We start from the raw sequence: 12,400 nt of genomic DNA, 5'->3' as shown, positions 1-12,400 counted from the left end.
AATATGCATACCATTTATAAAGACACCTACATGCAGATTTGTAAAAACCATCACTTTGTGAGACATAGGAAGGGCCAAATTTAAAGCTATTAGTTTGCCATCTCACAATCATCAAAAATTTGTGGCAGACTTGTAAAATTTATGTACAATTCAAAAGAACCAATGTATGGTTAAAATCTAAGCATTCAGGGTTTGTGATGATTCTAGATATTAACTCCACAGTGGCTTGTCAAAATCCATCAATACCCCAAGCCAGGGAACCAGGCTGCCTGATAAACTGGAATTCTTATCCTTGTGTGTGCTCAGGGGAGATTATGTAATAACTTTAAAACAAGAAGAAGTTATACCTAGGACAGGCTATTGTTGTGAGAATAAAGTAAGTAAAAACTTGTAAAATACAAGCAACATCTTAAATTCTATGAATTCAATAAATGTTGGCTCTTTTATTTTTGAAATAAAATTACTCCTTTTAAGAAACCCCCACAAACATTCAATTTTGTTTTGAGGCTACTAAATGGGAATGAAAAGGGGGCTTTGAATTTTCTAAATGATGAAGTATTATTGATATTGTTTGAACTTAGGAGCTCAGTGTTTTCTAAAAAATGTTTCTAAAAACAATTTAGAAATCTCTGATTCTGGATGACTTTCAACTGTCTATCTCAGTTCTTAGAAGGATGCTCTTAACTGCTCAGCAGACACTAAAAATATGGGGTGTTTTGGCATGCAGGAACTGAGTGATGTCACCACAGGTCCATTTTGTTATGATTTGCTCTGTGATTAATTTGTGTAATCATGGCAATTGTAGTTAGAGCTATCATGTTTAAACTGTTTAGTAATAATGTTTTAGAATGGAGCAGAATTCAATGCTTTGTAAAATGGAATTTACATGGTGATGGTTATATTTAATGATGTATCATCCCTCTACTTCCCTTTCCCTACCATCACTATATTGATCAACAGCTTTCACTGAATTTTGCTATATACTTTGCTGTATACATATTTACTTCCACTGTATCACATAATTCTTCATCCTTTCTTTTTCCCTTCATCTCTTTGCCTGTAAGTAGTCCTTTTAGCTAGATTCATGTTGTCTATCTATGTATCTATCTATCTATCTATCTATCTATCTATCTATCTATCTATCTATCTATCTATCCACCTATCTATCTATCTAATGGGTGTACATATGCACATATACCTATACCTGTATACACCTATGCCTACAAATTTATATATATACATTTATACATACATATATATATCAATATGTACATGAATATGCATGTCTTTTAGTTCTAGCTTCCACATTATGAGTGAAAGCATTGAATATTTTGCTTTTTGCACTCGTCTTGGTCAATATGATGTCCTTCTATTTTGACCATTTTCTGAAAGTATCTTGATCTCACTTTTCTTCACTGTGTAATCTTTATCCATTCACCTACTATGGGGTATCTTGACTGGTGGGTATTGTGAACAGTACTGCAATGAACAGAGATAAGCAGATACCTTTCTGGTATATTAATTTATACTTCTTCAAATATATGCTGAACAGCGGTATGAAACACTCATAGGAAGCTCTGATTTTAATCTTTTGTAAAATCTCCAGATGGCTTTCTAAATGGTGTGCAGTAATGCACAATACCACCAACAGTATATGAAGGTTCCATTGTCACCCCACATTCTTGTCAGCATTTGTTGTAAATATAAATTATTGGTTGTAATTGGTTGTAATTTGCTTGTTTTCATATGCCATTTTTGGAATAGATAGAAGTTGATGTAAAGTCATAAAACACTTGTTAATAGGGCTACTGCCCTCCAGTATTTGAAAGCATCTTGAAGACATACTAGAAAAGAGAATATCTTACATGATTGTGCATGGGTGAATGTCTTAGAAATCTTGAAACTATTGCTTGTTCAAACAGCAGCAGAAAAATCTGGTTAAATTTCTATTTTATATAGTAGTTAAAATACATCCTCTCAACAAATAAACATACATCACAGCTTGGATACGATGGATAAAAAATATCATTTCCAATGTGAAATATTAGAGGGAATAATGTGCATCATTTCTCAAAGCATTGAGGCTTATTTATTTGGCTTCCCAGTGTTTCTTCTCCAGCTAGGAATTTGAGAACACAGTTGGCAAACACAGCAGGAGAAAATACCCTCCTGGCACCAAGGCAACAGGATACTCTGTCTGTGTAATTCCTGATCTCAGTTTCTCAAAGAAATCAGTGAATCATCAGGCCTTGTTCATTTTACTATGAGACACCTTATATAAAAGACTTGCAAAAAAGACATTCTTGCCATGTATTTAATTAGCATATATATGGAATTGTAGCTTTTATATGCAAAATAGAATTTATGGATCATGACACTAAGCATAATTATCATGAGTCTTTAAGAAATGAGGCCATTTTCAAGAATTTAATATTGTATAATTACAGTATCTGATTTCTATATGAATACTTTCTCTTTTTTTTTTTTTTGTCGGTCATGGGGCTTGAACTCTGGCATTGATTGGGCTCTGTCCCTCAGCTCTTCAGCTCAAGGCGAGCGCTCTACCGCTTGAGCCACAGCCCCACTTCTGGTTTTCTAGTGGTTTATTGGAGATCAGAGTCTCATGGACTTTCCTTGCCCGGGCTGGCTTTGAACCATGATCCTCAGATCTCTGCCTCCTGAGTAGCTAGGATTACAGGCATGAGCCACTGGCGCCCAGCATGAATACTTTCTTTACACCAAATAATTTGTTGTCATTTTAACAAAGTAAAAGTTTAACAAAAATGATCAGTCCCATTCAAATTAACTCCCTAATATGAATTGATTTTCAAATGTAAAAAGAAAGTGAAACTGTCTTAGCCTTGCTATCTGAAATTCATCATTTTGCTAGATGGCAACTTGAGAACATTAAACAATTCAGATTGACACGATGTGAATTTTGTAAGAAAATGTTCCTTTGGGAACATTTGTGACATTTGTTTTTGTTTCTTTCTCATTATTGGTGACTCTAATGCTGTAAAACATATTTCAAACTTTGAACCATTTACGGGTATTTATACTTGTAAATATAAAAATAGAAACATATGCCCACTGTGCTCTTAGTATGGTACATTTGCCATGACTGTTTTTGTTACCAAGAGCACCTTATTATTAAGGTAAGGATTGCATCTTTTTATCCATAAACAAGTGAAGTATTCCTGTTCCATTCCAGAGACATAACAACACATCTAATTTGCACCAGAATCAAGAATGTTCACTTTTGTGTTTTGGGTTGTTGTTTAGTTTGTTGTTTGTTGTTTTTTGAATTTAGAATTGGCCTGAGCCTACAATTCAAACAAGCAAACAATTCAGGCAATGAAAAGGAACCATTCTCAGTTGATTCCTTATGGAAATCAAGGAGGTTTGGACAAAGTAGGTTTTGAAAAAAAAACTTAATTAGGATAAGTCTCTTTCTCTCTTTTTTTTTTCTTTTTTGCCAGTCCTGGGGCTTGAACTTGGAGTTTGAGTTTTATCTCTGACCTTCTTTGTGCTCAAAGCTAGCACTCTATCACCTGAACCACAGTGCCACTTCTGGCTTTTTCTAAGTACTGTATAGAAGATAAGAGTCTCATAGATTTTATTGCCTAAGCTGGCTTCAAACTATGATCCTCAAATCTCAGCTTCCTGAGTGACTACCAGAATAAGCCACCAATGCCTAGCTAGTGTCCTTTGATAATCTTTTTTGTACTGCATTTTACTTGCTCTGAGGTGAATGACATTAATGAAACAGCATCAAAATGCCTTTATTGAGATAGGTGGGTACTTGTTTCAGAACTCCTTCTGATTATCTCTGACATCAGGGAGACTTGGGAACTGATGTCTTTTTATTCTAAAATTAGTTGCATTTTTGTACTACAGAATTTAAAAATGTGATTTATATCTCTCTTTATATTTGTTAACTCTTGCCAACTTTAGGAGATTGTCAACTTCAACTGTCGAAAGCTGGTGGCTACGATGCCTCTTTTTGCTAATGCCGATCCTAATTTCGTGACTGCTATGCTGAGCAAGTTGAGATTTGAGGTATTTCAACCTGGAGATTATATTATTCGAGAAGGAGCTGTGGGGAAGAAAATGTATTTCATTCAACATGGTGTTGCTGGTGTCATTACAAAATCCAGTAAAGAAATGAAGCTGACAGACGGCTCTTATTTTGGAGGTTGGTACATATAAAATGCAATCTTAACTTTTCTGAGATAAAAATCTAACTTCCTTGAGTTGTATGTCTTTTTCAGAATTTTGGAGATGTTAATATGATTTGTTATTGTTGTTGTTGCTAATATGAACTTGTTTTTGAAGTCTATTAAGTGTTTCTGTAATTTTTTTCACCTTTCAGGGCTACAAGTTCAGGACATGTGTATTTACTACCACCTTGTAGGGTATTGTTTCAACCTCTTTTATAGGAACTAAACAATAACAGCTTAAGTCACATGGAAAATATTTCTTCCTGACACAGAAGTCCTCAGAGAGTTACGTCTGTCTCCACTGTAGTTTTTAGGGACCCTGATTCTATTTATTTTATTGGTCTCTCATGATTTTTATTTGTCCTTAGCTACATGTGAGGGATTCTTTCTACTATATTTTGATATACAGTAAGAAAAAAGGAATGTGTGGCAGTTTTTCCTCAGTTATGTGCCCCAAAGGTGCCAGTATGACAGTGATTCACATATATCTGGGCCAGAGTGGTATCACCTCTAGCTCTAAGTGATGGGGAGAAATAGATCCTCTACTTAGGTAGCAAATATATTGGGAAAAATTGTGAGGATTTGGATTATTCAAGCTTTTTTTTTTTACTATAACAAAATAGGCATTTATGCTTGTATCCATGTAGAAATTTAACTACTGGATTGAAGCCTATGAATATTTTAAATAGAGGCAAATCTCACTAACCTGCGTTTAATAAAACTGCTTGTTCTCTTTGTCAATTCATTTGAAATTCTGTCCTCTTAAATAAGAATTGTAGCTTACACTTTCTGTCAATTCTAATACAATTGAATATATTTTATATTTATATATTTATAAATTTTATGTATAATATATTTAATATACATCTTTGTAGATAAAAGATAAAAGAGGAGACAAATTTGATCAAACTAGATTATATACATGTATAAAATTATCATAATGCAATCTCTTTCTAAAAATAATACATGCTAATAGAAAAACATTTAAGAAATTATTTTTATTGAACTGCTAAATGTGTGCACTTGGGTGTATGCAGTTTGGATCTTCATCTTTAGAATAGTGATTGATACATCATTTTTTTGCTAAATAAATATTCACTGCATTAAATCTAATTTTGAAGCCATCTTTACATAATTCTTATCATGAATCAGATATTCAACATTATCAAAGTCTTAATAAATGCTGGATATTTAAATATTTCTGTAATTTTTCAAATATAAAACCATGTTCTAATCTTTGATACTTATAGAAATTATTAACAGGCATTATAAAATAGATGAATAACTAGATTTAATCTTTTGGTAATACCGATTTTTGAGCTTCCTATGTCCTAGATGTGTTTTTTTCCCCTACATTTGTATGTTGAATCTCTAATCCTAATGTAACTGTACTAGGAAGAGTAGCCTTTGGTAACAAACTAAGTCCTGAAAGTGGACTTCTTGTGTCAAGGATAAAGCTATTTCTTTTTCTGTAATGTGATGATGCAGAACATGGGTAGCCTGCAATCTGGGAGAGGGCAGAAACTAGAGCCTGGCCATGTTGGCACACTAGCAGCCTCCTAAGAGAAAGGTATTTCAGTCGTGTATACATCATCCTGTCCATGGTCTCTTGTTATAGTAGACCAAATTGACCGTGACATTGCTAAATACAGTAGCTAGACTATGTTTGATTTCTTCCTCATTTATTTCTGTTTTTGCTCTGCAGCATCACATGTGGGTTTCAGAGTCTCAGTACAACTTTGCTGACTAAGATCTTTGTCCTACTTTGGCAAATATGTTCCTCCTCTGTCACAACTGGGTGTGATTAATGTGCTGACATTAGTAAAGTGTATCACATTCTTTGGGTAAAGTTGTGTGAACTGTTAGCATGTTGCAGCACTATTTTAATGACCACCATCCAACTTCCTTGTATTTATGGAGTGTAGGAGAGAAAGCGAAGGAGGAATGTGTCTATAAGAAAGCCCCAACTTCTAAGAAGCATGCAAGGAGAGCAACTGCTTGTGAGAACTGAAGTTAAAATTTTTACGTGTGAGGGCTGGGAAGGTGGCTCAGTGGTAGCGCGCTTGCCTTGCATGCATGAGGCCCTGGTTTCGATTCCTCAGCACCACATAAACAGAAAAAAAAAAGCCAGAAGTGGCACTGTGGCTCAAGTGGTAGAGTGCTAGTCTAGAGCTGAAGAGCTGAGGGACAGTGCCCAGGCACAGAATTCAGGCCCACAACCAGACCCCCCCCAAAATTTACATATGAAAAGGCCCTCCTAGCCAAGAATTGGTAGCTCATGCTTGTAATCCTAGCTACTCAAGAGAGGATCTCAGTTGGAAGCCAGCCTAGGCAGAAAAGTCTGCAGGAGACTCTTATCTCCAGTTAACCACCAGAAAACTGGAAATGGAGCTGTAGTTTAAATTGATTGAGTCTTGAGCAAAAAAACTCATGGACAGTGCCCAGGCCCTTAGTTTAAGTCCCACAAGTGACAAAAAAGGGGATGGGGCTCCTTTGATCATATAAACTCTATGTTATCATTTCAGAATTGAGGAAGTAGAGCAAGTCATCCTAGGAAAAGTCAATATTACCTTTGGAAACATAAGTGTACATCCAGAAATAATGAAAACTTTTTTGACTTTCTCAAAGTTACAGTTGGATTTTTTTTTAATTTTCCTTCATGATTTCTTTCCTTTTCTTTTTTTATTGTGCAAATACTGTACAAACAGGTTACAATTACATAGACAAGACAATGAGTATATTTCTTATCAAGCTTTGTAGCCTCCTCCTTTGTTTCCCCTTCCCATCCATGGTTTGTAGACGTACATCTATAAAATATTGGGCTTTTTAGTCTTGTGCTATTTAACACATTCCTAAGGTCGTATTTGGTAAGTGTCCCAGGCAACTTTATGAATGTTTTAAGACAAAAGCACTAATCTCAGGAATCTGAGATTTGGATGACAGGGATGCCCTTGGGTTACTTTATGTGCATCATTGCTGGTAGACAGATGGCTAATTTCTTACTGTGTCCTTATTTCAACTCTGTCTGTAGCTTGTTCTTTTTCCATGTGGCCTTCCACCTGTGCAAATAGCAAATGGCTTTATTATGAAGGTTTTGCGTGCTCTTAAATTTAGACCTCACTTCAAGTCTGCAGGTCTAAATAACTCACACCTTGCAATTGTACCAATGGGGTTGCTCTTCTGGAACTTTGCGCTGTGTGTCATTTAACTGGATGTCTCTGAGTAGCCTAAACATATTTTAGTACTTGATTGTCTCTCATAATATTGCAAATTAAATGATCAAAATTCTATTTTTAGGATGAAAAGGATTAGGAAGCAGCATGATGTGGCAATGTGCTAGTCCTATAGGGCCGGGTAGGATGGAACTGCCAGGCAATTTGTTTAAGGTCCAAAGGCTCAAGGCCATCATCTGTAAAATGAGGTCACTAAGACAGACACTCTTTACAATCCTAACAGCATGACAATTCTGTTGGAATGAGGCTCTTGGGGGAAAGCATATTTGCTTTGTTTTATTTTAGTTACTTTGTGGGCATCTAAACTGATGCCTTGCCTATTCTAAAGTCCCAGTATTGTTGAAAAATGGCTATGTTTTTGTTTGTAGCACTGTTGAGGATTTCTAAGCCAACCACATAACATTTTAAAATGAAACAGCCGCAGGTAATACTTGTGATGATTCATGTTCTGGTGGGAAAGGATTGTAGCTATTTTCTCATAGGTAATGAAAAGTAAAAAATTGTCAGAGTCTGAGCTATAAAACTTGTGAAAATGTGAGAAGCAGAAGGATATTAGTAGAAGACCTGGAGATGTTATTGGGCCAGAAGAAAAATCATGGATCTTTTCTAAGGCACTATTTCCATATCTGCAAATTTGAGCTAATATGATTACGTTTGCTTAGAGGATTAGATAATTCAACATGTCTAAAATGTTTTCATATAGTCTGTGTTATATGTTAAATATTGACATAAGCAAAATAGCTAAAGATACATACAAAAAAACATTACCTAGGAATTATTGATTCGTTGCTTGTAACAATGAACCAACACTTGAGAATCTGATTTTTAATTTGTATATTCTTCAGGTCTTGTGTTAGTTATGATCCTATATCAATTGTGTGCATGTAGAAGGAATGAAAGTAAGGCTTGGTAAAATAGTCTGAAATATATTTTTAACCTAAGGATCACCTGCAAATTCTATACACCTGATCCTCCACAAAAATGTGAATACACACCAACAACCATTCTCATACATGAAATAGCAATCCAGGATTTATAAAATCTAAATTTTCCAGAAATGAATGCCATGTATGTATAATGGATTTTGTCATCAATAAATAATGAATATCTTGGGAGATACGTTTAATCTGATTTAAACAATATGCAGTACATATGAATCAAAACATCAAAAGTGTCCTGAATATGTACCATATTTATGTTTTATATATCTGTTAAAAAGAAGTAAAAATATCCAAGTGCGGGTGGATCATACCTATTTCCCTAGCTACTCAGGATATTGAGATCTGAGGATTGCAGTTTGAACCCAGTCCAAGCAGAAAAAGTCAGAAGTGGATCTGCGGTCATGTACTAGAGCACTAGCCTTGAGCACAAAAGCTCAGGGACAGCTCCCAGGTCCTGAACTCAAATCCCAGGTCCAGCACATACACACAAAGAACTAAAAACATGTAAGATTTATCTATTTTCAGTACCAAATTCACAAATATATATCAAGAAAATGAAAGAACATATATAGTTGTCAAAATGAAATTATTCAGAAACATGTCTGTAAATTTCAAATTCAGATAGATCCAATTCAGTAATCACCTTGTATGTAGCCTAAGATGAAGAAGCTCAAACATTGATGATAACCGTGCTCAGGATAATCACTCATCAGCCTTGTTCTTAGATTACAAGTGCATTATGTGTAAGTTATCACTGATCTTACTCTACAACATGTGGAGAAATAAGGATTCTTTCCACTTGGATGGAACTATGAAAGTCATTTTTCACACACACACACACACACACACACACACACACACACACTTTTCTCTAACATAGTGATAACTTGAATTTACTCATTGTAATAATTCTCTAATTAAGTGTGACTCTTTTGAGTTATGTATTATCCAAGGAAACACTTTTCCACCACAACTGAATTTACTTTGTGAAAAAAGTCAGAATACATGAGCATCTATTTTTCAAAGTATAATCAACTCATTGAAATGTTTAACTATCTTTAGCAAACTAAAATTGCTAACAGTGCTTTTATTTTATTAATTTACTTTCTTGTTGGAGAGGCAATATACGGAGGGGTTATAATTACATGAGTCAGGAAATGAATACCTTTCCTTTCATATAATGTCTTCTGTTTCCTCATTCTCTCCCAGATGCTCCCTCCCATCACCACCCATGAGAAACCCACTGCTGCACTTTTTTACCTTTTTTCCCTCAAGTTCTGTTCCCCCCCCCCAATGAAAATGTACTCTTGACTATAGCATACATATGGTGAGAAAGAATCATCAAGGTCTAAAAAAATTAAAGAAAAGAAGCCTCTTGTTACTATATCTTGGAGTTCGTTTCAGAAAGTATATTATTTTATATAATTATGAAGAGGCACTTAGGCATTACACCTTTGTGATTTTTCTCTTAAGAGTATCCTCTTTGGGTCTTACTGTATGTGAGTATCTAGAATCTTATGTAATTGATCATATCCCAATGCATTTTAGATGTAATTCCCACATATCAGAGAGAACATGCACCATTTGTCTCTCTGAGCTTGGCTTACCTCACTTAACATGATTTGTTCTAGTTCAGTACATTTCCCTTAATAATGATATTAGTTTATTCTTTCTAAGGGCTGTTTGAAGCTCCATTATATAGAGGTACCACATTTTTGGCTCCACTCATCTGTTGTGGGATATCTGGGCTGTTTCCATATCTTGGCTATTGTGAATAGTGCCACAGTGAACACAGATGTGCAGGTGTCTTTATCATATCCTGGCCCATGATGTTCAGATTAGATCCCCAGGAGTGGTATGGCTGGGTTGTGGGGAAGATCTACATTTAGTTTTTGGAGGAACCTCCAGATTGCTTTCCAGAGTGGATGTACTAGTTCACATTCCCACCAACAGTGTGTTATAGGGTTCCTTTTTCTTTACATCCACATCAGCATATGTTATTGTTCAAATTCACAATCCAAATGACAAAATGACATGCTTTATTGAAATAGAGGAAACAGCCCAAAAATTCAAGGAACAATAAAAGATCTAGAATAGTCAAAACAATTCTAAGCAAAATAGCAATGCGTGTGGTATCAAAATACCAGAATTAGAATTCTAGTACAGAGAAGAGGTCCCTGAAGTGTGCAACCTGTAAGTTCTTTGTCATTTCTTCCTCTCATTCTTCTATTTGTTCTCGGTTATCCCCCATCAGCCAATTCTCTCATCATGTATTTGATAGTTTGATCCTTCTTAGTATCGACACAAACTTACCAAGGGATTGGATTATAGATGGATATGATTGCTCTTGAGTTATTTGATTTTTGTTGAGCAATAATATTAAGAAGGAAGAACAAGAAAGTGTTACAGAGAGGAATATAGGTGTTAGAGATTTATGAAGTGCTTCTTTATGTTCCAGTTAGGAGCATATCGTTTTGCATCTTATATTTTTGTTGCAGATTATAATCTTGTGTAATTACTCAGAAAAGGGAGATATATTAATATTGTTTATAATTCCTCTCCCCCAAATCTGAACCTTATCTAATAAAGCTATGCCATTGTTCCTTAACTTTGTAGTCCTTTAAGTACTTAAATTTGCACTTTGTGTATGCTCTCAGACAGTAGAAAAATAAGGTTTGTGGAAGCTAACAGGAATGATGGTAAGCATTGGTAAGTGTATAAAAATTCATAAAGTGACTGGCATTGAATGCACACGTGCTCATTTCTGGTTTCTGGGGCCTTTCTGAATCGTGCTTATCACAATCCCCATGCTTTTCTGTGATGTAAGCTTCTGCTTTGTGCTTTGCTGGAAGGCTTGAGTTATTTTAGGAAAGAAAACAACCTCAATTTCCCTGCCATCCTGAGGTGGAATATCTTTGAGCCAAATCTTTTTTTATTGATAGATCCGAAGACAACACAAACGGGTGATAATTGGTCATGACTACTTTTTGAGGAACCATCAAGAAATGTTGTCCTCAGATAGCATGGAAATGAACTCACAATCCAAATTACAGATACCCTTTAAAATTTTAAAAAAAGAAGAAAGATGAAAAAAATTCAGCAAAAACAAATGTTTAAGTGTAATAAAATTCCAAATGAATATATTGTTCCGAAGTGTCTATAGGTCTGCAGGACCTCAGGAATACCCAAGAATATAAACCTCTTTCCCGCTTACTTCCTAGCAAGAAGTCTGTAATGACACAAGTAAAGTGAAAATGAGGAAAGGAGATCGCACTGGGAGATGTGAAATTTCATTTTCAACCCAGAAGAAAACATTTTAGAAAGATATTTTTGATTTGTCACTCATTTCTTCACACTTGCTGTGTATGCTGGCCCAATTATACCTGCATCAAATGTCAAGCTTGAGAGTGGTCAGGGCCAGGGAAGGATTATTGCACAGCAAAGACAGAAGTGATTGTTTTGTAAAAGAGGTGAACTTCGTGACTGCCTTTGTCAGTGGCCCTTTTTTTCATGAAAGAGTTTCTTCTGTAAGTCTAATGACATGATTACAAGGTATTGAACTTGAGTTTTCCACAACTATAGTGGGGAGGGAAGACACGGCTGTGACCATGTCTGTGAAGAACCACACATAGAGACTGGGTTTCAGAAAACTATGTATTTTAAAGGGAAGAGAAGAGAATCCTGGGGGCAGGGAGTAAGCATTAAACACCTAACAATCAATTTAGAACATCCAGAGTTCTCAACACATAATGCTATAATTATCAGGGATTATATCATATTACTTGTTTTTTTTAAAAAGATTCATTTTTCATGTTGTGTTTCTTATTTGTGTATTTTCATCTGATTCCCAAAATGTGAGTTTCATGAGAGTATATGTACAGCATTTAGATTCCTGACATAGAGTGGGCCTGTGATGTAAAAATATTTAGAGGATGAATGAGGTAACTTCTGAGCTGAGTTGTGAAACTAAAAAGTGTGACAACTAAAAGTCGGGTAAGATGTGGCA

At 35.2% G+C, this 12,400-nt stretch overlaps 1 protein-coding gene across 1 annotated transcript in view; it reads left to right on the top strand.

The window, feature by feature from the left end:
- The window catches only part of Hcn1 (hyperpolarization activated cyclic nucleotide gated potassium channel 1), a 285,847-nt gene that overhangs the window by 253,182 nt on the left and 20,265 nt on the right, over window positions 1-12,400 (top strand). Inside the window, 1 exon segment of the mRNA XM_042690598.1 lies at window positions 3,955-4,195. Within this exon segment, the coding sequence (XP_042546532.1) occupies window positions 3,955-4,195 (241 nt within the window).

The sequence above is a fragment of the Dipodomys spectabilis genome, unplaced genomic scaffold (assembly GCF_019054845.1).
Source record: "Dipodomys spectabilis isolate Male_0828 unplaced genomic scaffold, ASM1905484v1 ptg000138l, whole genome shotgun sequence".
NCBI classification, from domain to species: domain Eukaryota; kingdom Metazoa; phylum Chordata; class Mammalia; order Rodentia; family Heteromyidae; genus Dipodomys; species Dipodomys spectabilis.
This window is presented reverse-complemented; position numbering and strand designations above follow the sequence as displayed.